General features: G+C 43.7%; 1 protein-coding gene across 1 annotated transcript in view; it reads right to left on the reverse strand.

Annotated features, from left to right (window-relative positions):
* Vwa3b (von Willebrand factor A domain containing 3B) overlaps window positions 1–21,442 on the reverse strand; it is a 187,850-nt gene that overhangs the window by 71,208 nt on the left and 95,200 nt on the right. Inside the window, exons 10-14 of the mRNA XM_052745145.1 lie at window positions 21,166–21,320; window positions 15,424–15,562; window positions 14,231–14,362; window positions 6,695–6,793; window positions 2,973–3,161 (exon numbers count right to left, since the gene is read on the reverse strand). Coding sequence (XP_052601105.1) covers window positions 2,973–3,161; window positions 6,695–6,793; window positions 14,231–14,362; window positions 15,424–15,562; window positions 21,166–21,320 — 714 coding nt within the window. The remainder of the gene's footprint in view (window positions 1–2,972; window positions 3,162–6,694; window positions 6,794–14,230; window positions 14,363–15,423; window positions 15,563–21,165; window positions 21,321–21,442) is intronic.

Raw genomic sequence — 21,442 nt, forward strand, 5'->3', positions numbered from 1 at the left:
TGGTACAATTCAGCAGTGAAATCATCTGGGGCTGGAGTTACCGTGAGGAAACCATTTAACTATGAACTCACTTTTTAAATAGATGTAGGGCTACTTATACTTTATATGAACATAAGCTTTCATTCTTTGAAATGCATGCCCAGTAGACCAAGGACCATGCTGTGGGATGGTCTGTATGTCAAATGTGTTGCTGATTGGTCAATAAATAAAACACTGATTGGTCAGTAGCCAGACAGGAAGTATAGGTGGGACTAACAGAGAGGAGAATTGAGAGAACAGGAAGGCAGAGGGAGACACTGCCAGCCGCCGCCATGACAAGCAGCATGTGAAGATGCTGGGAAGCCACGAGCCACATGGCAAGGTATAGATTTATAGAAATGGGTTAATTTAAGATATAAGAACAGTTTAATTTAAGATATAAGAACAGTTAGCAAGAAGCCTGCCATGGTCATACAGTTTGTAAGCAATATACGTCTCTGTGTTTACTTGGTTGGGTCTGAGTGGCTGTGGGACTGGCGGGTGACAGAGATTTGTCCTGACTGTGGGCCAGGCAGGAAAACTCTAGCTACAGGGCCAGGTCATACGGTAACTAAATATTTTGCTTTTATAGAAACTGCCAGACTGCTTTTCAGCATGCCTGTATTTTGTACTCCAGCCAGCAGTGTGTTAGTGACCTGGTTTCTCACCCCACCAGCACTCAGATTCCTCCGCCATTCTGATGGACATGGAGTAACAGAGCCTGGAGTTGGGGTTGTGTTCCTCTAAGGCTGGTGGTACCCAGCCCCCTCTCAGGTGCTTATTCATCACATCCGTGAGGCCTCTTCAGGAGAATGTCTGCATGTGGTCTGCAGGTTTTCTAAGTGGACTCTTTGCTTTTATGGCTCTAGGCAGTGAACCCAGGATGATGTACATGCTAGGCAAGTGCTCTACCACTGACCTACATCTCCCAGACCATCTTTAAGTTTTTCTTAAAGGTCTCATTAAATTTCCCAGGCTGGCTGTTCTAGTCTGTTCTCTGTTGCTGTGATAAAAACATTCTGACCAATAGCAACTTGGGTCAGAAAGTATTTATTTCATCTTACAGGTTCCTGTCCTTCATTGAGGGGAGTTGGGGTAGGAACCCATGATCTACTTTGCATGTGCATGATCTCTATGTGCATGCAGATCCGCATTTCAGTTGAGGTTCATCACTTTATCTGTGCATGGTCAGTTGTTCCAATTATTTGTTGGAAAGGCAACCTTTCCTTCTTGGAACTGTTTTGAACCTCTCTCTAAAAGCTGTACCTGGGTATTCCTGCAGCTGTTCCAATGGTTTATGTAGCTATTCACCCACCAAAGCCATGTTGTCTTCATTAGCACTACACACACACACACACACACACACACACACACACACACACACACACACCTTAACATCAGCTACAGTGCTTTTTTTCATTATAGGTAGATGTTTTCCTGCTTTTCTGCAAGCCTGATAATATTTGATTGGTTTCCAGACAATGTAGACATTTTTGTCTCCCTATCATTATTTAGGGGAGTTGTTCTATGATTCATATAGTTAAGTTACTTGAAAATAGTTTCATCCTTTCAAGCCTTGTCCTTAAGACTTAAACTATGGAAGCGTTACCATTCTGTGTATTCTACAAAATACCCAAAGGAGGACCCATTCTCACTGACCAAGTCATCACTATTCCCAGCCTTGGGTGATCTCAGAGCACAGTTCCCTCTGATCCCCTGCCTGGTCCAGTCCTCAGACTCGGGTAGTCTCCCCACCCTAAAGGTTGATCAGTTTCTGAATTGTGCTTATACAAGAAGACAAAAAAGCAACAGCCCCACGTTCCTCCCTCAGAGTTCCTAGTGTCATTTCCCTCAGGCCAAGACTGGAGGATTGGGGAATACTTTCTTTACTTTCACCCATCAGAGTGAATTGCTTTATCAGATGGTCACATAGTTACATCCCCTGAGGAGTTAGGAGCTATTCAGCACCTGCAATTTTTTAAATGTTTCTGACATACATGTGTTTACACAGCAGTAGTTAAAGGCCATTATATGCATGGTCTGAAGAACTGGCCCAGTGGTTAAGAGCACTGGCTGTTTTTACAAAGGACCCAGGTTTGATTCTTAGCAGCCACATGGTGACTTACAACCATCTGTAACTCCGGGGCATCTGAAGCCCTCTTCTGACCTCCCTAGGCATTAGGCATGCATGCAGAATACAGACATACATGCAGGCAAACATCTATACACATTAAATAATATCTATTTTCAAAAAAATTTTTAAAAAAACCCTCTCTTTACATATGGATCCCTGGGATCCTTGTTTTTAAAACGGACCGCTGAGCTTTGACAAAATGTTCCTAACTGCTGAATTGAGTGGTGGTTAAATTGGATCCATGTGGTTTTTTTTTGTTTTTTTTTGTTTTTTGTTTTTTTTTGAGACAGGGTTTCTCTGTGTAGCTTTGCGCCTTTTCCTGGATCTTGCTCTGTAGACCAGGCTGGCCTCGAACTCACAAAGATCCACCTGCCTCTGCCTCCCGAGTGCTGGGATTAAAGGAGTGCGCCACCACCGCCCGGCCCATGTGTTTTTATATTTTTGTGTATATTTAAAGCTTCCTACCACAAAAAAAAAGAAGAAAATAAAATACATTAAGATCCTTGGGCCTATACACCTATACAACTTCCTGGCTTGCACCTGTGACCACGTGGTCCACATTGTCACAGGTGTCCTGAGATCCTTGGGCCACATTTGGAGAAACACTGGTGCATCATTAGTGCATTGGCTGCTTGCAAGGTTTTGTACACGGCTGCAGTTTCCCCACCCCTACCCCACCCCCTACCCCCATCCACCCCCTACCCCCACCTTCCAACCCCCACCCTTCCCCCACCCCCGCTCTGGTGCCGCCCTGATCTCGGAGACTTGGAACACTCGGGTGAATGAGTGAACCATCTTGTTCGGCACGCCAAGTCCCCACCTGAACATCCTCAACATCCTGAACGACGGGATCCTTGCAACCAAAATCATAAGCACGGAACTCCCCTCCAGTCAGAGACGCAAGCTCCTTCAAGAACTCGTTAGCAGCCTCGTCGTTGTAGTTGAAGGAAATGGCATAGATGGGAATCGTCTGGAAAAGTCTGACGTGGTCCATCACCATTTCTGGTGGCTGAAATGATGGTAAGGGTCACGGGGAAGGGTAAGAGAGAAAGAAAAAGGTATCATGGGACAAACTCTTAGTACTGGCCATAGGCAGTCAAATTCTGAGACAGGAATTGCTCGTACAGTGAGTGACCTTTTGTCTATCTGTTATTTCACTTCAATATGCAAACCACCGACCAAAGAGCGCGGGGACCCAAAGGCAACAAAGGAAGCCCACCATCTGCACCCAACCCCAGGCCCCGCAGTGCTAAGCTGGAACAGTGTTCCAGCGCCCCCCTGTGGCATTAGAGAGCTGGGGCGAGAAATGGCGTGCCCTGGACTGGCCCGCAAGCTCCGTGGAATGCCAAGGCCACTCCTATCTTCTACCTGCTGAAGACTGCCACAGCTGGTGTACACCCTGGGAGCACTGACGAGGAAGACCCCAGAGGTCAACATCAACCTCGTCCCACAGCAGCCTGGCTCCCTCTGGTTCTTCACAGATGCTTACTGGCAGGTTCCTCTGGGCTGTGGAGTGGAGGACCATCGCCTCTCGCACTCCTGTGAAACAGTGGGGAAGCTTTTCTCAGCCCAGGGACGCTCTTGTGTTCCTCCCGGAGGCTGCCAGCTCTCTTCAGTCCCTTCGAGGAGGCTGAGCAGCAAGCAGTGCGGCTTGTTCTCCATCATCAACCCAGGGCAGTGGGAAAGCGGGAAACGGGGTTTCCTTGCTACCTTAAGGACTCCCGGGCAGGCTCCCCACCTATGACTTGTCCATCCCCTAGACTTCATAGGGCCCGTGTTAGGCTTTATCCATTATTCTCATTTTAGAAGGATGCAAAATTATTTGTCCCATCCATTTGTAAAGACTTTGACTTTGAAGGAGTCCTAAAATAACCATAGCCACAGCTGGACTAGACTTCGCCCATGCCCACCAGAGGACACCTGAGTAATAGACTCTTTCCACCTTAATGAAGACTGACATTTCTAAAATTCTTGTAACATGATGAGTTTTAAAGATGTGTGTCGCCTTCTAACGCTGCTGGCCTGACCATGAAACGACCAGTAAGCGGATGTCGGTGGATCTAGACATCCACGTGTTCATCCAAGAAGAAAAGACCGCTGAGTATTTTGAATCACACTGGCCTTATACAGCGAGCTTCCTCAAAGGTGGGGAAAACTGCCAAACAAATGAATCCACCCCATTCCCACCCCCAAGGGCTCCTCCCTCCTGCCAGCTAAGCTCAGGAAGAATGTCCTGAGTGAGCTTGGGGCTCTTCAGCCATGTGTTGGCTTGAACTTGTTTTTCCACTACTAAAACAATGGAGGCTGGGAGGGACTTCTTAACCTATTTTACACAGAACACAAATATCTGATATCTGTTTACTTTGTTGACAGAATCTGTTGACAGACAATGCAAAGTAAAGAGGCCCACGTGTGAAAAGGTAAACACGAACACCAAACACTTTGAAGCATCTATAAGTTCCGTTTCAGGTAACTGTCATTTGGACTCCAGCTGTCCACGTTTAAATGACCCACAGTCTCTCTCAGAAAAGCTACTGATCCTCAGAAAGCTACATGAATGTCCTTTGGATATACTGATGTGAGGGTCTAGATCCATGGAAGGCTATGCTGTGTGGGAAGCCCTGAGCTACTGAACCATCCTCATATTTCTTGGCGTTTCTGGACATCCACGCAGCCCAAGTATACAAATTATCTGCTCACCAGCACCCCAGACCTGTTTGCTCTTAATTGAAATTCCACTTGGGTTACTAATATGATGAGCCAAAAGGTAGTTAACCCCTTTCTCCCCACCTCCAGCCTTCTCCTCTCCCCCACTGCCTGCTCCTGAACTAGGTACCAAGTCCCACTGACTCCAATGGAAGTCCCTTCCTCCCCAGTTTCCCAGCTACCAGCTGCCACTGCTTACAGGCCCTTGTCGAGGTCCCAGAAGAAGCTCTGGCACAGTTGACTTGTTCCTAGCATTATCAGGGCATCATGTTTCCAAACTATGGAGGGGTGACAAGTTCTGTTTCTATGAAAGGTCCCCACTGAGGTGACACCCACCCTTTTAACCTGCACAACTGCCTGCATCAGACTTCCTCACCTTACATTGCACACTTCCATCATGCCCGGGTTGTTCCTCTGAGCGTGACCCTCCCACCCCTATGCCCACCCTTCTGTACCCACTACCCAGGACAATTTGGTCTCCTCTTTTCAGAAAGCCTTTTCTCTCCTTTCCAGACACAGTACAAATGCCTGCCTCTACTAGAGGACCTTTCTTGGCTTTCTGTCCATCTTGTATAGCTAAATTCATCCCTCTGTGCTGCTAGTCCTAGACCAGACAATCTCAGCCCCTGGATTGTATCAAAATGAACTGTATACATCGAGCACATTCCCTAAACGTAAACTTCCCTAAGGCAAGGATCGCTCAAACCTCGGCACCACCCAGGACACACAAGAGAGTCACAGACTGCTTCTGAATAGAAATCACCGTGAAGTTGACAGGGAAGGCATTCCAAATTAAATTTCACTAACGTGACACTTCTCTGTCATAAATCTAATGCAGCAGTAAAATACGGTGGCTTCAGTATTTAATCCTTGAGTCATTTGACACAGGGTATTTTAGAACAGGCAGTCTGCACATGTAAACATCTTCCGAGGCAGGACACATGTTGATACTAATTCACTTTAGCAGTCAATTTACATTGTGCTGGCCTGGAAAATCCTCCTATTTACTTAATGCCTGTAGTACTCGTCTTTCATTCACAAAGCTCGAAAGAAACAGAACAGGCTCTTCTAAAACTTTTCAAATACTTTTTTCCAGGCAGGCTAAACAAAGGCAAGAACGTTTCAGTTGAAAGGCATGCTTTTGTTTAAGGAAGGGTGAAGCTAAAATTAGGGATAGGACCAAGGACGTTGCCCGGTGACATGTTTAGATTGAGTCCTCAAAGGAACGAAATTGAAAGCCATCTCCACGGTCCTAGTTTGTCATAAGACATAAAGCAGTGTGCAATGGAAGGCAGGCATCTCCTTCCCGGGGCATGGTCTCCGGGTCTGTGAATATGGGTCATATTAAGCATAAACATTCAACTGCCGTCACTATGCCATAAATGTTCCTCAGTTATAGAAGTCAAGGGTGTTCCTTGGTGTCTTTTCTTACCTCAGTACTGGTTCCCTATGCCAGGGACATAGCTCTTAATATCTCTTGGGGGGGGGGGGGTACGGGGGGCCTGGATATTGAGCCCGGAGCCTTTTGAATGCGTAGGCAAGTACTCATCCCTGAGCTATATTCTTAACCCTCTTTTTAAGTTTTTCAAAACAGAGTTTTGAGACAGGGTCTTGCTAAGTTGCTTATGTTGGCCTTGAACTCATCCCATAACCAAGCAGCTGTTGAACTTGCCATCCTCCTGCCTCAGCCTCCTGTGTAAGTGGCATGACAGGTTTGAGTCACCAAGATCAGCTTCTCTGCCTTGTGATGTCCTCTGTAAAGGTCTCAATCCCCCTCTCCGCCGTCCCTTTCGGGGCATTCTTCAACTCCTCTCCATTAGCAGTTTGAATCAGTACCTGATCAGGTCTCCCGTCTGTCAAAAGGTAGATGGCTTGTGTTTCTTTATCAGCAAAAGCAATTTTCAGGGCGTTCAGGGTATTTGTGGAACTTCCAACCTATGGGGGAAGAAAAAAGACACACGAGAGAGATTGCAAAAGCAAGTGAAATGTATTCTCTGCTCAATGAGAAAAAAAAAGAAAAGAAAAGAAAAAGAGCGTCTGAAATCAGAGACAAAATTTCACTGAGAAAATGATTTAAGACCAGCAATGCCAAGAAGCCAAATGCCCAGGTGTGCCATCAGTCCAAGGTCTACTGTAAGCCAAGGCTGTGGGTTTCCTGTCTTGACAACAGGGGTCTTAATGCATTTTTATCTGTGTGTCTTTGTGCACGGTGCTAACTCTGTCAGCAGAGCTGAATCAAGCAGCCCGAATGTATCCCAGTTGGGATCATATTTGTTTCAACTCAGGATTTATTCATGCCACCCAGTATTTGGCCATCTTGAGTGTGGTCTTATTGATGCTCTAATGACGAACACATGAACGTTTCTAGCACAAATCCAGCCTTAACACGCATGGCATATTATTGGGTCTTATGTGAATGCATGGGGTCCTGATGTTCTGCTCTGTGCATGGCAGAAAACAAACAAACAAATATATCTGGCAATCTGGATCTAATGGGTTCCGTACCCTTGGGATTCAATCAACCAAGTTAAAAATATTTAGGAAGAAAATTACACAGATACTGAATGTCAAAAAAAACTCATTATTCCCCAAATAATATATTATAGTAAGTATTCACTGTACTTTCGTAAGTATATAAATAACTTGAAGGTGATTGAAAAGATACAAAAGAATATGCACAGTTCACATGCAAACATGCTCCGTTTTGTGTAAGCCACATCTGTCAATTTGGGTATCCATGGGGAGGGGCTGATCCTAGGACCATTTCCCCATGGCTACTGATGGCTAACTGTATAAATTAAAATCATAATCAATCAAAGAGAATAAATTATGGCTTATTTTCTCTCTTACATATAACATTAATCATAATACCATCCACAGTTCTTTGTATAAAAAAGAAAGAATATACACATTGTATGTCAGGGGGAAATAATGATAGGTTTTTAACAATGTCACCAAACACTTCGGACAATCATAAATTTGAAAATCTCATGAATCAGTACAGAATGGGATGAAATCAGATAAATGTAGATTCGCTAGAAAGCACTTTACTTAACAGTCAAAAATGACTCTTACCAAGATATAATCTCTGTCAGTAAGACACACAGGACTTCAAGATTTCCAAAGCCTAGTTAAGCCTTCCTTCATCTCAGTCCCAGGGTATCAAGTCAACTGGAGTTGTAAGCAAGAAAAACAACTGCGATTGATCCAAGCAAGAGGGAATGTATGCAAAGGACATCTGGATGGCTCACAGTATTGCCATCTGGCAAATAAGCATAACTTGGGACCTCACACCATAGAGCAGGGGCCCCAAGCCTCCTGCAAGCCTGCCTGGCAAGGGCTCCACTGCAACACCACCAGGCCACCAGATGCTGTGGTGAGCCTCACCAATCCGGGGGCTGTCAGACATGAGATGGACCAGCAGCCCACCGCCTCTGCCACCCAAGAAGCTTCAGCAGTCTGCATATGGCACCACTGTCATGGTTCTCGCGGGTAGACTCACCGTCTGGAGTCTCTGTCTCTCAGTTCAAATCCAGGGAGGTTACTCCAAGCTTGGGTGCCTGAGCTCCCTAACTGGCCCCTGAGCTGAATGGAGGCCAGAGTTTCAGCTTCCATATGGTGAACAGGTTCTACCCTCCCTTACAGAAATCAGGATGAGAAGATGGGGGACCAGTGGCCAGAAGAATGACAAGTGTCCTGCTCACATCCAAATCTCGACAAGCTTCACTGTGGGCCTTGAATGCCCTTTCTGCTGAGAGCTGCCTAAGCCCAGACACAGGTAGGGATGTTACGATTCCTCCCACGCAGTTCCGCTCCCCTGGGCCTCTTCCATTAGCCTCCACTAACTCTCCCTGGGTATTTAATAAGCACCCGAGACCCACGTGCCATGCATCATGCTTGGATGAGAACACAAATTACCAAACCAGATCAAACCCTGTCTTGAGAGGGGTACCCAGGGCAGTGCTGAGAGCCTGGAGATACTACCGAGCACCATGCTAACACTGCGCCCGTGACGCAGGGCATAGGCTGCATATCTGAGTGGATAGCTAAAGACACCTCAAGGTGGAGCTGGACCAGAAGACAACTAAAAGATGAATGGATGAGCAGGTAATGGAGACTACAATGGGAGCCCCCACTTCCTATTTTGTTCAGGACTGGACAAGGAAGTTTATTGCTGTAGCGTCCACCTGAGGCACAATGTTATAAAAAGTGGTGGCAGCGCCGAAGATAATAAAAACTTACCCGCTGAGTAAATCTGCTGCGTATATCCCGGGCTAAGCAGGTACTGTTCCTGCATTTTTTACCCTATGGAATAAGGAGACTCGGACTCAGCAATTTCGACTCCTGTGTCCCCGGAAGGTCACCCACCAGCAACGGGCAGCCCAGGGATTTGCCTTGCACCCCTGTGACGGCATCATGCAGGAACTGAATGGGAGTCCCAACAGCATGGCGGGGAGAGTGGGGGGGTTGGGGTTGGGGTCTGAAAACCAAACTGTCCCTGGAACAAAGGCCCACAAATGTAAGCCAGATCGAACGGGCTAAACCTAAATACAGTGTCTGTTTGCTAAATGAGAAGACTTCAATGGGATTAGAGGCTCCTGACATAATAATAAAAATTTCCCAGAATGCAATAAAGAAAAATCACTCATCACACAAAGAACCAGAAATAGCTCTTTTGTCTGAGAAAAGTGGTCCAACTGATGCCCTCAGAGGTCTCTGAGACAATGAAGCAGATAGATTATTAATACTGCAAGAGTTCCAGAAAAAGAGAGAGGGGGGAGTGAAGAATTTTAAAAAATCTTCAAAAACAACAGCTTTAAAAAAAATCCCCAAGGGGCCAGAGAGACGGCTTGGGGCTTATAAATGTATACTGCTCTTACAGAGGACCCCGATTTATTTTCCAGCACCCACACTGGGTGGCTCACAATCGTGTGTGACAGCTCCAGGGGATGTGATACCTCTTATCTTTGTAGGCACCTGCATTTACATGCACATTCCCACTTCATGCACACATACGTACTCATAATTTAAAATAATGAAAATAAATCTTTTTTTTAAAAAAATCCTCCAATTTGCTGAAATTATAAAAACTATAATTCAAGAAGCTGAGGAAACCCCAAAAAGGTTAAAAAAATCTGTGAAAATCATAGCTAGATACATTGTATGTACATACATTGTATATAAATTTTTGAAAATTAATGACAAAAAAAAACCCTCCCAATGAATAGCCAAAGTGAAACAGCATATTACAGTACCTATTAAGGAATTCCGATTTGGGGGCCAGCCACTTCTCCTCTGAAACCACAGAGACATAAGGAAGTGCCCCAACTTGTTTCAAGTGTTGAAAGAAATGGATCTCCAGTCGTAACTCACATCTGGTGAAAATATCCACTTCGGGGCTGATGGAGAGCTATGAGACTCTATTGCGGAGTCTCATCTTTAAAGGGTGGCTAATGGAAGCTTATGACTCGAAAGACCCGTAATAGAAAATCAAATCCTGAGCATGCAGGTCATTCCAGGAGACCATCCTTAACTCCCCAAAGTTCTCAAATCATGGGTTACAGTTTAAGCAGGTTGCATACCAATAATGACTGTATACAGAAGGGCCATTTCAGTTACACTTTTAATATGTATGGAGCATAAGGGGTGCAAATTGAAATCAGGCTTGTTCACTTGAAGTCATAACACATCAGGATCAGGGCCTGTGATACACGACAACTTGGCATACGGAAAGCCACTAGAACAAGCATTCAGAAAACCACACAAGGTGCTACAGTAAAAAGGAAAATGAATAAGTTAAAATGGAACACTAAAAGCGTCCAAAGGACCCAGGGGAAGGCAAGAGAAAAGAACGAAACCAAGGATTCCACAATAAGCAAACAACCCAATGGTAGACATTAGCCTTAGATGTCAATAATCCATACATATGGTCTTAATACCCCATTACTTGGCAGAGATTGGAGAACTTACAAAATCTTGACCAGATCCCTTAATGTCTACAGAAAAGCCACTTCAAATACAGCAACATGGATAAACTGGAGATGAAAGGATGAAAGTGATACACATTGTAAGTTTATTCTTTTAAGCAGGAATGGCGATGTTAACAGTACACTTTAGTTTTCAGGGGTTGGTTGTTTTTTTTGTTCTTGGCTTTTGTTTGCAGTTTTATTTTTGTTTTTGAGACAAGATCTTGCTAGGTATATAAGAAGGCTTCCAACTCATCAACCTCCTGCCTCTGCCTCCTAAGTGCTGGGATGTGCATGTTCTACAAAGCCTGACTCACTACACGCTTTAGAGCAGTGAAAATTACTAGGGACAAAGGGGCACATTAAATAATGACATAAGACTCAATCTACAAAGACAGCAACTCTAAATATATGTGCACCAAACAGCAGAGTTTCAAAATACACAAAGCAAACTTTGATGAATCTGAAAAAGAAAAAACAATGGAGAAATGATCAATTATGGTTATTTTTCTTTAATGGTCAGCACTGTGGGAGCTACACTCTATAAATTTAAGTGTTTTACTCAATTTTTCATAATTCCTAGTAAGTTTTCAATTTTTATGAAACACTTGACAAATTTAAGAATAATTTAAATCAAGCCAAGTTTGCCTTCAGCCATCATGGAATCAAAATTAATAACAGAAAGGCAACTTGAAACTCTCCCAACGCTTGAAAATCAAATAATGGGTTTTAAATAATTCATGGTTCAAAAAAACACGAAAAATTGAGAGCTTATTAAAAATTATGGAAAATCAAGTAAAACGCTTAAATCTATAGAGTGCAGCCCCCACCATGCTGGTGGGGAAATCTGTGCCCATTAGCAGGTTATGCTGGGACAATGGAAACGCCTCCAAATGCAAGCTTTGTTATTAACCAAAGAACCTTCAAGAGGAAGAGCAATGCCCACTCAGAGCCAGCAGAAATAAGAAATGATCCAAGAGCAGAATCACAAAAATTCAACTGTACAGCAATACAGAAACCTAATGAAAACAGGGTGGCTGTTTTTAAAAAAAAAGTCAATGTAGCCTGGGTACAGTGATTCCTGCTATAATCTTGGCACTTGGGAGGCTCATGGGAAGCTGGATTTGGGCCAACCTGGGCTATACAACAAGAGATTGCCTCAGAAGAAGCCAGGCATTGTGGCACACACCTGTAATCCCAGCTACTTAAGAGACTGAGACAGGAAGACTGTAAGTTCAAGGCCAGCCTAGGCAACTTAGCAACCCTAACCTCAAACCGAAAATTTTAAAGGGCTAAGGATGAAGCTCAGTGAGACCACTTGCCTAGTATGTTCAAAGCTCTGATTCAATTCCCAGTGTCACAAAACAAAAACAAAAATCTGAAGAATGTTCTAGAAAATATCAATCAGTGTTCTTCAAGTGTCAAGATCATGTAAATTCAAGGAAGACCAAGAAGCTTTTTCCGACTGGGGGAGACTAAGGAGATACTGCAGTCGGAAATGTTTAAGTGGAAAATCTCATGGGCTCTGATTAAACTGAACTAGCATTCTGTTAATAGTACCAATGGGAATAAAGCAGAACCCACGGATGTTTTCACCCAAGAAGACTGAATGTATAATACCTCATTAGACAGCAAGCTCCCCGTTAACAACACAGTTCCTCTTACTGGTAGTATATAAAAGGAAGAGAACATTGGTAATACTGGAAACTTAAAGAGTATGACCTTGACACTCTATCCCAGGATAAGATATCCAATTACTTAAAGATATTACCTTCTTATTCAACGTACTTCCTTCCTTTCCCAGTTTACAAACAATCCCAAAAGAACTGGGGACATCCCAGGGTCTGCCTGGGCCTGCCTGCTTTAATCAGTCAGGATTCTGGGAGCTCAGATACTGTCTGGTGTGGCTGCTGAGCGAATCTAGGACTTTACTCAAGCAGTGAGCTATTTTAAGTAACTTTTTAACAGCTCTGTCTCAGATATTTAAGTGTCTCTCAAATATCTGGAATGCCATATGGTTCTGGAGCACATTCAAACTTAAGAGAAGCTCAAGGCAAAAGAAAATTCTAGAAGAAGAACATCCTTCCCAGTAGCCCACATGACAAGAAACAACAGCTTCCCTGATCTCCAGGAAAAATGCAGACCTGAGAAATGACTTCACTCTCTCCCTGTATCATCCTCCTCCTCCTCCTCTCTCTTCTTGCTCTCAGCCTTAGATGCTCAGACTGTACTGTCTCCAGGAGCTCATTGCTTCTGAACCAAGTTCAGTGTTAGCAACAGCTGCAGTGGCCCCTTTGAGCCTTTGAAACACTGATGGAGTATCAGATGGGACAGATCTGAATGCCTGAGCACCCAACATATTATCTGTTGAAATCTGTCTTCATCACGAGGCTACAACATGAGCCCAGGACAGATTTGGAAAGAGAGCCATCTCTCCTTGTCCAAAGGTTACACACCCACAGATCCAGCCAACTGTGGAATGAGTACACATGCATGTGCACACACACACACACACACACACACACACACACACACACACACACACATACACTCGCTCATACACATATGCTTGTGCATTATCGAGTGATTGTGTCTAGAGCTGGGGAGGTGGCTTGCTCTGCAAACGATGAGTATCTGAGTTTGAATGCTCAGAACTCATGTAAAAGTTGGGTGCAATTGTGTGTGTCTGTAATCCCAGCGCTCCTATGATGAGATGAAAGGCAGAGAATTCCCAGAAGCTCACGGGATAGCTACCCTGGTGGATGGAAGCAGCAAATAACAAAGAAGCCGTGTCTAAAACAAGGCGGAAGATGAGGGTCAACACACAAGGCTATTCTCTGGTCTACACACAAGCTTGGTGGCTCATGTATGCCTGCATTCACATGCACAAATCTGCATAGACACACATAACATGCATATGCATACTATATATAAATCTACACACATAAAAGATTGTCTGTTTGGACCTATACAGGCTTCCTCCCTCCCCCTCCCCCGTTCTTATTCCCTAAACGATACAGTATAACACCTGTGACTTGCACTGGGTGTTGTGAGTTGTGCAGAGATGATTTTTGGCACATGGTGGGTTTGTGTGGGCTCTCTGCAAATCTCACAGCATTTTATATTAGGGATCTGAGCATCTGTGGCTCTCATGAGATGCGGGGGAGGTCCTGGAATCAATCTCCCATGGATACCGAGGGATGATGACTATAAATAGATGCTTATCTAAACTTTATGAAACTCACTAATGACATTGGATGGATGTGACCTTTGTAGCCAAATAACGGCCCTTATATAGACACTGCCTTTCTTGGAACTCAATTCCATTTCTCAATACTGTCCATCCTATGAGTAAACTCAGTACACACGGAACATTCTCAGACTTCTCCCAGACTAGACATTTTACCTTAATGTCTCTAATCCACGACTCAGCCTGTTCCAAATTATCTTCATTGATTTCAGCAAGTTTTTCCCGCCAAGCAATTGCCTGACCGTCAAACGTCACAAAATTGAATTTGCTCTTGTATCTCAGCTGTTCCTGGAAGAGACAATTATTATTTAACCATAAAACCACTCAAATGTAGGCAAAGATGAAGAGAGTCTCTAGAATATCCATTTTTAGTTCTAAAAGCTAGCTAAAAATTATGTTCAATTGAAAAAAAAAACGTTTCTGCTGCAAAAAGGCATTTGAGTCAAAATTATACAGTTTGGATGTTTGGCCTCTACAAATGTTACAGATGAACGTATAGATAGTATTATATGCCACATATGTATATGTAAGCCATATTGTACTGTAACATTAAATACTGACTTTAATACTGATATTAATGTTATGCTAAATAAGCAAGTTAAATGCTTAAAGAAAGAAAATTCAAAATGTCATAATTTTGGCCACCACCTCTTGGGAAAAGCTATTATTTGGTACAGACCTATTCGCTTGCCTTTAGTAAGCCTTCATTCCCCCTGCCCCCATCCACCCACCCATCCCCGCCACCCCCAGGGAAGCTGGTTGCACACTCTATTTTGTATTTCTTAAACAGTCTCTACTCTAAGCACAACAGACTCACGACAATATTGTGAAACCTGGTTACAGGTATGGAAACTGGATTCAGAAGGCAACCTGCTACCAAGAAAATGATTCAGGGGCAGCCCAGATGAGTGGGACAGAAACGGTCTCCATCACAGGCCTACCCCCTACCCATCTGCAACTTTGGGGCCAGTTCATACAGTTTCCCTAATAGACATAGGTAATTAAATTAAAAATTCAAGATAATAAGTATCTGGGAAACAATAGAGATTTCTGTGTATCATTGGTTAGACACAACTTCAGGCAGAAGTTGTGACAGAAATACTGACACACACCTCAGTGACCCAGGTGTGACGGTGACATAAAGGACCCAACAGAGGACAGGTCTGATTGCCAGGGAGCACTGAGAGTTCAGGAATGGCAAATGGGAGCATTTCTGGACTGACTTTCTCAGGGACCCTTTAGTGCAGTGTGGTCCTGTCCACTGCCCAGAGCCACTACGGACAATGACTGTCGGGGGTGTGTTCATGAGACACCAGCCCCAGCACAAGAACGTGACTGCCCCACCTCACCTGTATGAGCCGAATGATCTTATCCTTCACCAGGTCCAGTTTGCTCTTCATTGAGTGTGACGTGTCAATGAGGACATAGATGCAATCTCCACTCACTTTTCCAAAGAGGGCTTGACTCCCATCTTGTAGCCACTTAATCCTAGACAGGAAAGAGTATCAAAGTAAACGGAGCGGGAGTCTATGGACAGCAAGGTCATCTTCATCAGAACACAGGGCTACAGAACCAGAGCACAGAACCAGAGCTCTGCTACATTGTTTATGCCTGATCTTTGGTGAATGGATTCTTTACTTTCAGGTTTTTGTTTTCTGTTATTTTGTTGCTGTTTGTTTGTTTGTTTTTATGTAGAAAAAACTACATTTGAGGCTGGAGAAATGGCTGAACACTTAAGATCGCTTGCACCTCTTACAGAGGACTCAAATTCAGTTCCCAGCACCCACATTAGGCACTTTACACATAACTCCATCTCAGGGGGACCCAACACCCTCTTCTGGCTTTTGAAGGCACTCTCATGTACACACATGCAAACACACACACACACACACACACACACACACACACACACACACACAAGAATTCTTTTTTAAAAGAAAATTTTACATTTTGACTGGCCCTCTTATCGGGCCCCTCCACTTCCCACCACCAATTCAAGCAGACACAAAAACAAAGACAACCAATACAGTGGAAAAATAGATGCAAAGAAAGCCATAAGCAGGGGCGGAGGTGGGGGATGGGGTGGGGGAGAGGCTGGAGGGAGGAGCGGGAAGAGGGATGAGAGGGGGGTCTGTGGTTGGTATGTAGAATGAATTAAAAAAATTCTTAAATATATATAAAAAAAGAAAGCCATGAGCAAATTACTTCTAGTTCACTACTATGTGGAGGCTCTCAGCTCTCACTTCAGAGGCCCTGAGTACAGCTCCCTCTGGAAGCCTGTAGGGTCTGTGAGCAGGACTGAGCCACCCTGGGGCCCTGAAACAACCAAGTTCTAGGTGGTTGTGCACACGGAGCTGCTGCTGCACTCAGCACTCAGGAGCTCATCCCAGGATGCACTGAAGCTCATGGCCTCGAGAAAAGCCTCGCGGTGAGGCTTGGGGGAAGAGGACAGAGAAAATGTCTTGGTGAGTCGGGGGCAGCAAGTCTTAGGCAACTAGAATTTGTAGGGCAAAATGCCAAATGGCAGTTACTGTCTAGAAAGGTAGAGAGACTGTAAAGGCCATGGAGCAGGGGGTGGGAGATTCCTAGTCCAGATATCTGCAGGGTAACCTAGGGATTTGGGTTAAGTGGTGATCAGGGCATGTGTGTGAAGAAATTACAGAAGCCAAGGGGAAAAATCATCCAAAGCTCACCGGAGATTATACATCTGAGAAGAGCAGTTCATTTTCCCAGCCATCAGAGCAAAGTGTCAAGGGGAATCCTCACAACAGTGTTACCTTACTAGTAAAACCAAATCAACCCTAGGGTAAAGACTATGTGGACTTGAACTCATGTAACTTAAAATTCCGACTTCAACTCAAACTGGGTCTAAGCCACTTAACACTATCACAAAATACATATAAAAGTGTAGTAAAGTCTAGCATCCAACAACGTAAAAAATCAAAATGTCTGGAATCCAGGAAAAAAAACTAGAAAATGACTCTCAGGTGTATGGGGAAGGAGGAGAATATCCACAATTAGTCGAAAACCTGATCAACAGAAATAGATCCCCAAGCAACCCAGATGTTAGAATTAGTAGAAAAGAAAAAGGTGTTACATGGTCACTACAAATGTGTTTTGCATGTCCAGGAACAGAACCAGAAGAGAAATAGAAGGCATAAAAAAAGATCCTAAACATTGCAGAAGAGGAAGTGGAAAGAATGAAAGAGACAGAGAATGGAGGAGGGCACGTGAGATGCTGAGTCCTAGATGGGACGTGGTGTCATTCTCATGAACTCAGCGCAGCTGTGGTTACCTGTATAAGAGCTGCATAAAACCAAGTCAGTCAGAATCCCAGCATAGCGGGGGGGGGGGGGGGGTTTAACTCTCCAGGCCCCAGGAGAGCACTTACTGAGGAACTATCGGCAGATGATAGCTGCTGGGGTAGGGAACACCTTCTTTTTGGAGCATGTTCTCCAAGACAGGTTTCCCATGCTCCAATGGACGGTCCCATACCCATTCACATATGGGAAGCACTAACTGGACTTAGTGGTTATTAGAAGAAGAAGAAGAAGAAGAAGAAGAAGAAGAAGAAGAAGAAGAAGAAGAAGAGGAGGAGGAGGAGGAGGAGGAGGAGGAGGAGGAGGAGGAGGAGGAGACAATGACATAAAATTGGGGCAGGGATATTTTAGGGGTTGCAGGTGGAATTGGAGGAGGAAATTTCTATTTCATTACATATATGTAATGGAATTCTCAAGTATAAATACAAATTATAATAAATGATAAAATTTAAAAGACCCTTAATGGGACTCCTAGAGAGATGCATCTGAAGCGAAAAGTAAATTATATAGCATTAATAGTAAGCGAGACAGCAAAAGAAAAGATCAGGGAATTTTTTTTTTAGGCATAGCAGTAAGAAACAATTCAAAGTGAAACAGAAAATTTGAAAGACAAAATTGCATAATATACAAGAAGTGTGTCTGTAGACTCTACAGCAGACAGGAAAGGGAGAAATAGAAAAGATATTCAAAAACGTTTCTATTTTGATGGAAACAGTATGCCTACAGATTCAAGGAGGTCAAAGAAACCAACAGAAGAGAAGAGAAGAAACCACAGCAAAGTATATCATGAATTTGATGAAACCCAGTGATTAAAAGCAGCCAGAGGCAGGAAAATTCACAGTGCATTCAGAGTCTATGAATAAAAGTCTTTTTATCATAAACCATACAGGCCAGAATACACTGAAGATTTTAAAAAGAAACAACCGATAAAAATTTCAAACTAGAATTCTATACTTAGCAAAAAGATCTTTTTTAAAAGGGGGGTAAATTAAAGGGATTTTCACTCTAACAGTGCTAATACAATTCATCACTAACAGACTTGAACCACAACAGATACTAACAAAGCTTTTCAGGTAGAAATGAAAGAAAGCCCAGTGGAAGTCTGGATTTATATAAAGGAGTAAAGAGTAACAGAAACAAGCAGGAACAAATACAACGTATTTATTCCAATTCTTCACCATTAGATTAGGACATTAGACTATTTGTACTACACTGTTGGGTTCATAGAAGCTGCACATATGAAGTACATGGTAACCGGAAAAGAGAGGGGGGCGGACACTGTATATTCTTATACACGAAGAGGCATGATCTTGTCTGAAGGCAAACTGGGAGGTTAATATGTACAGCACAAATGTCAGCTAGTCACACACATCAAGACAAAACTTTAACAGACAGGGTTACTATGACAACCAGGGAGAGCAAGGGGAGTCATAAAAAGGTAACACAAAAGCTAAAAATGAACAAAAAGGAGACAAGGCAGACAGAAAAAATTTACAAGATTCCAGATTTAAATCTAGCCACGTTAATAAATATAAATCATAACAACACTATAATCACTGTCTCCAAGAAGCCCAGTTAATTACAAGCCAGAGATAGGCAAAGAGAAAAGGATGGGAAAAGATAAACCACAGAGACCATAATCATCGTTAAGCTAGAGTAACTAACTATTCTGAGTAACTAACTATTCAGCTATCAGATTAAGTACATGTCCTAATAAGGAATTTCGGCAGAGTTGAACAGGGCATTTATATGAAAAAGGAGCTGATCCAGCAAGTGGATACAACAGTCTGCAACATATGTGCACCAACTAACAGAGTTTCAAAGTCTTAAGGAAAAGCTGATAGATCTGAAAGAACCACACAGAAACGACTCAGTGAGTTCGACAATTTTCTCAATAATTTAAAGAACAACTAAAGAGAAATTCAGTAAGTATGGATGACTAGCACAATGCTTCCAACAAAATGAAACTTATAAATGCAACTGATATGTATAGCACACTTTCCAAGAAAAGTTGATGCTTTCCGAGTTCTATGCCCCAAAACCTTTCCACAGAGAAGAAAACTCCAGGCTTCAGTGGTGTTACTGGTGAATTCTGCCAAACATATAAGGTAGAGATGGTGCCAATTCTCAGAGTTCTGCAGAAAATAGAAAAGGAAAAGAGCTTCTGCCCGTTCTTGACACCAGGAAGGCAAGGGACAAAGGGACCCAGAGGGTGGAGTGTGCTGTAAGCAGCATGTCCCCTACAAGAAACACCAACCAGTCAGCTCTGAAGCCACAGAGGAGACTCTGGACACAGGGCCAGCTTTCTGTGAGTGATCCATCACCATGTGGCTTTTGAGATGCTGGGGCTCTGGGTATAAACACTGGACAGTTGGGAATCTGCTCATATGGCTTTGTAATAAAAACGGCATGAGGATGGAGGGGACATTCATTTTCAAATGACTGTACAAGGCTGCCACTGGCTTAAACCCATTAGACTCAGCATCTGGCATAATCCACAGAGCAGATTTACAAATGTCATCACCATTCCCACTTCATAATCAAGGAAACAGATGCAAAAAGACATTAACTTACTTGCCCAGGACATTAACTTACTCGCCCAGGGCCAAACAGCAAGTGATAGAGCTGGGATTTTCATCGTTTTTTAATTTCTTGATTTTCCAGTTCACTGAGACCTCAGGCCGATACCCCTAAATGAATTTCATCTCCATGGTCTAAAGCTGTCCCCTGACATCTGAAACCTGAGGGTGTTAATTTAAACGATCCACATGGAGTCAACCCTGAGGTCATGGTATCAGTACACCATACTCAGGAGCAGAGCAGATTGTAAGAACACAGCAGGACAAAGACAGATAGGAGACTGTGTATTCTCATTATTTTCTAATATATATATATAATCTGATTATTTTCCAATACGTAAGAGTTGCCTTGAGATGAAATAGTTCTATAAGGGAACAGAGATGCAATATAGTCTGCAGTATACCCACGGCCCACAAAACCCTCCAAAGCACAGGCAGAAGTATCTCTTAATCTCCTAATAGCCGTTACTTCAAAATTACTCCTTTGGAAGCTGAGGAGAAGATTCCACTGATTAAGTGCCTGTCACAAAAGTGTGAGGACCTCAGCTCCAATCCCCAGCTCCCACATAAAAGTCAGGTATAGTGATGCGTGTCTGTAACCCCAGTTCTGGGGAGACAGAGACAGGTAGCTCTCTGGAGGACATTAGCCAGCCAGTCTCACTAATCACTGAGCTCCAGGTTCCATGGGAGACCTTGCCTCAAATATTAAGATGGAGAGCAATTGAGGAAGATATTAGACACCAACCTCTGTCCCCTTTCCACATGCATGCACACCACGCATGCACACCACACATGCACACCATGCATACACACTACGCATACACATCACGCATACACACACAATAACACCTCCCTGTTCTGTTTCTGATGAAATCTGAGTATGGGTATTTCCCTTTGGTTAATAATGTGATCAATAGTCGGGCGGTAGTGGCGCACGCCTTTAATCCCAGCACTCGGTAGGCAGAGCCAGGCGGATCTCTGTGAGTTCGAGGCCAGCCTGGGCTACCAAGTGAGTCCCAGGAAAGGCGCAAAGCTACACAGAGAAACCCTGTCTCGAAAAACCAAAAAAAAAATAATAATAATGTCATCAATAAACTATCAGATGGAAACTATTGGCCACTTCACTTCACTGAGCTCATACAGTACTTCACGAGAGACTAGATCACTAGTGACCACATACAAACATACCAACCTCCTTTGGATCCTGGCCAGGGCTATGTGAACTCTCTCACTGTACCATTTGCACTTCTCCTTGGTAATGTTGACATGGACCAAGGTCCCATCCTTCCAGGGGACGTGGATGAATCTGCTGCAGTATTTGGCATGAACTGTCTTCCTATTGGTGTCCTAAGGAAAGGACAAAGTCATGGGCTAGAGCAGGTTCTTGAAAATAATAATAATACACGACTCCTCACATGGGCCCACAAAATAACTAAAAACTGAATAAAATCGGGTCATCTCTGCCTCCA

Source organism: Peromyscus californicus, unplaced genomic scaffold (genome assembly GCF_007827085.1).
Source record: "Peromyscus californicus insignis strain IS unplaced genomic scaffold, ASM782708v3 Scaffold_19__1_contigs__length_69161282, whole genome shotgun sequence".
In the NCBI taxonomy this organism is placed as follows: Eukaryota; Metazoa; Chordata; class Mammalia; order Rodentia; family Cricetidae; genus Peromyscus; species Peromyscus californicus.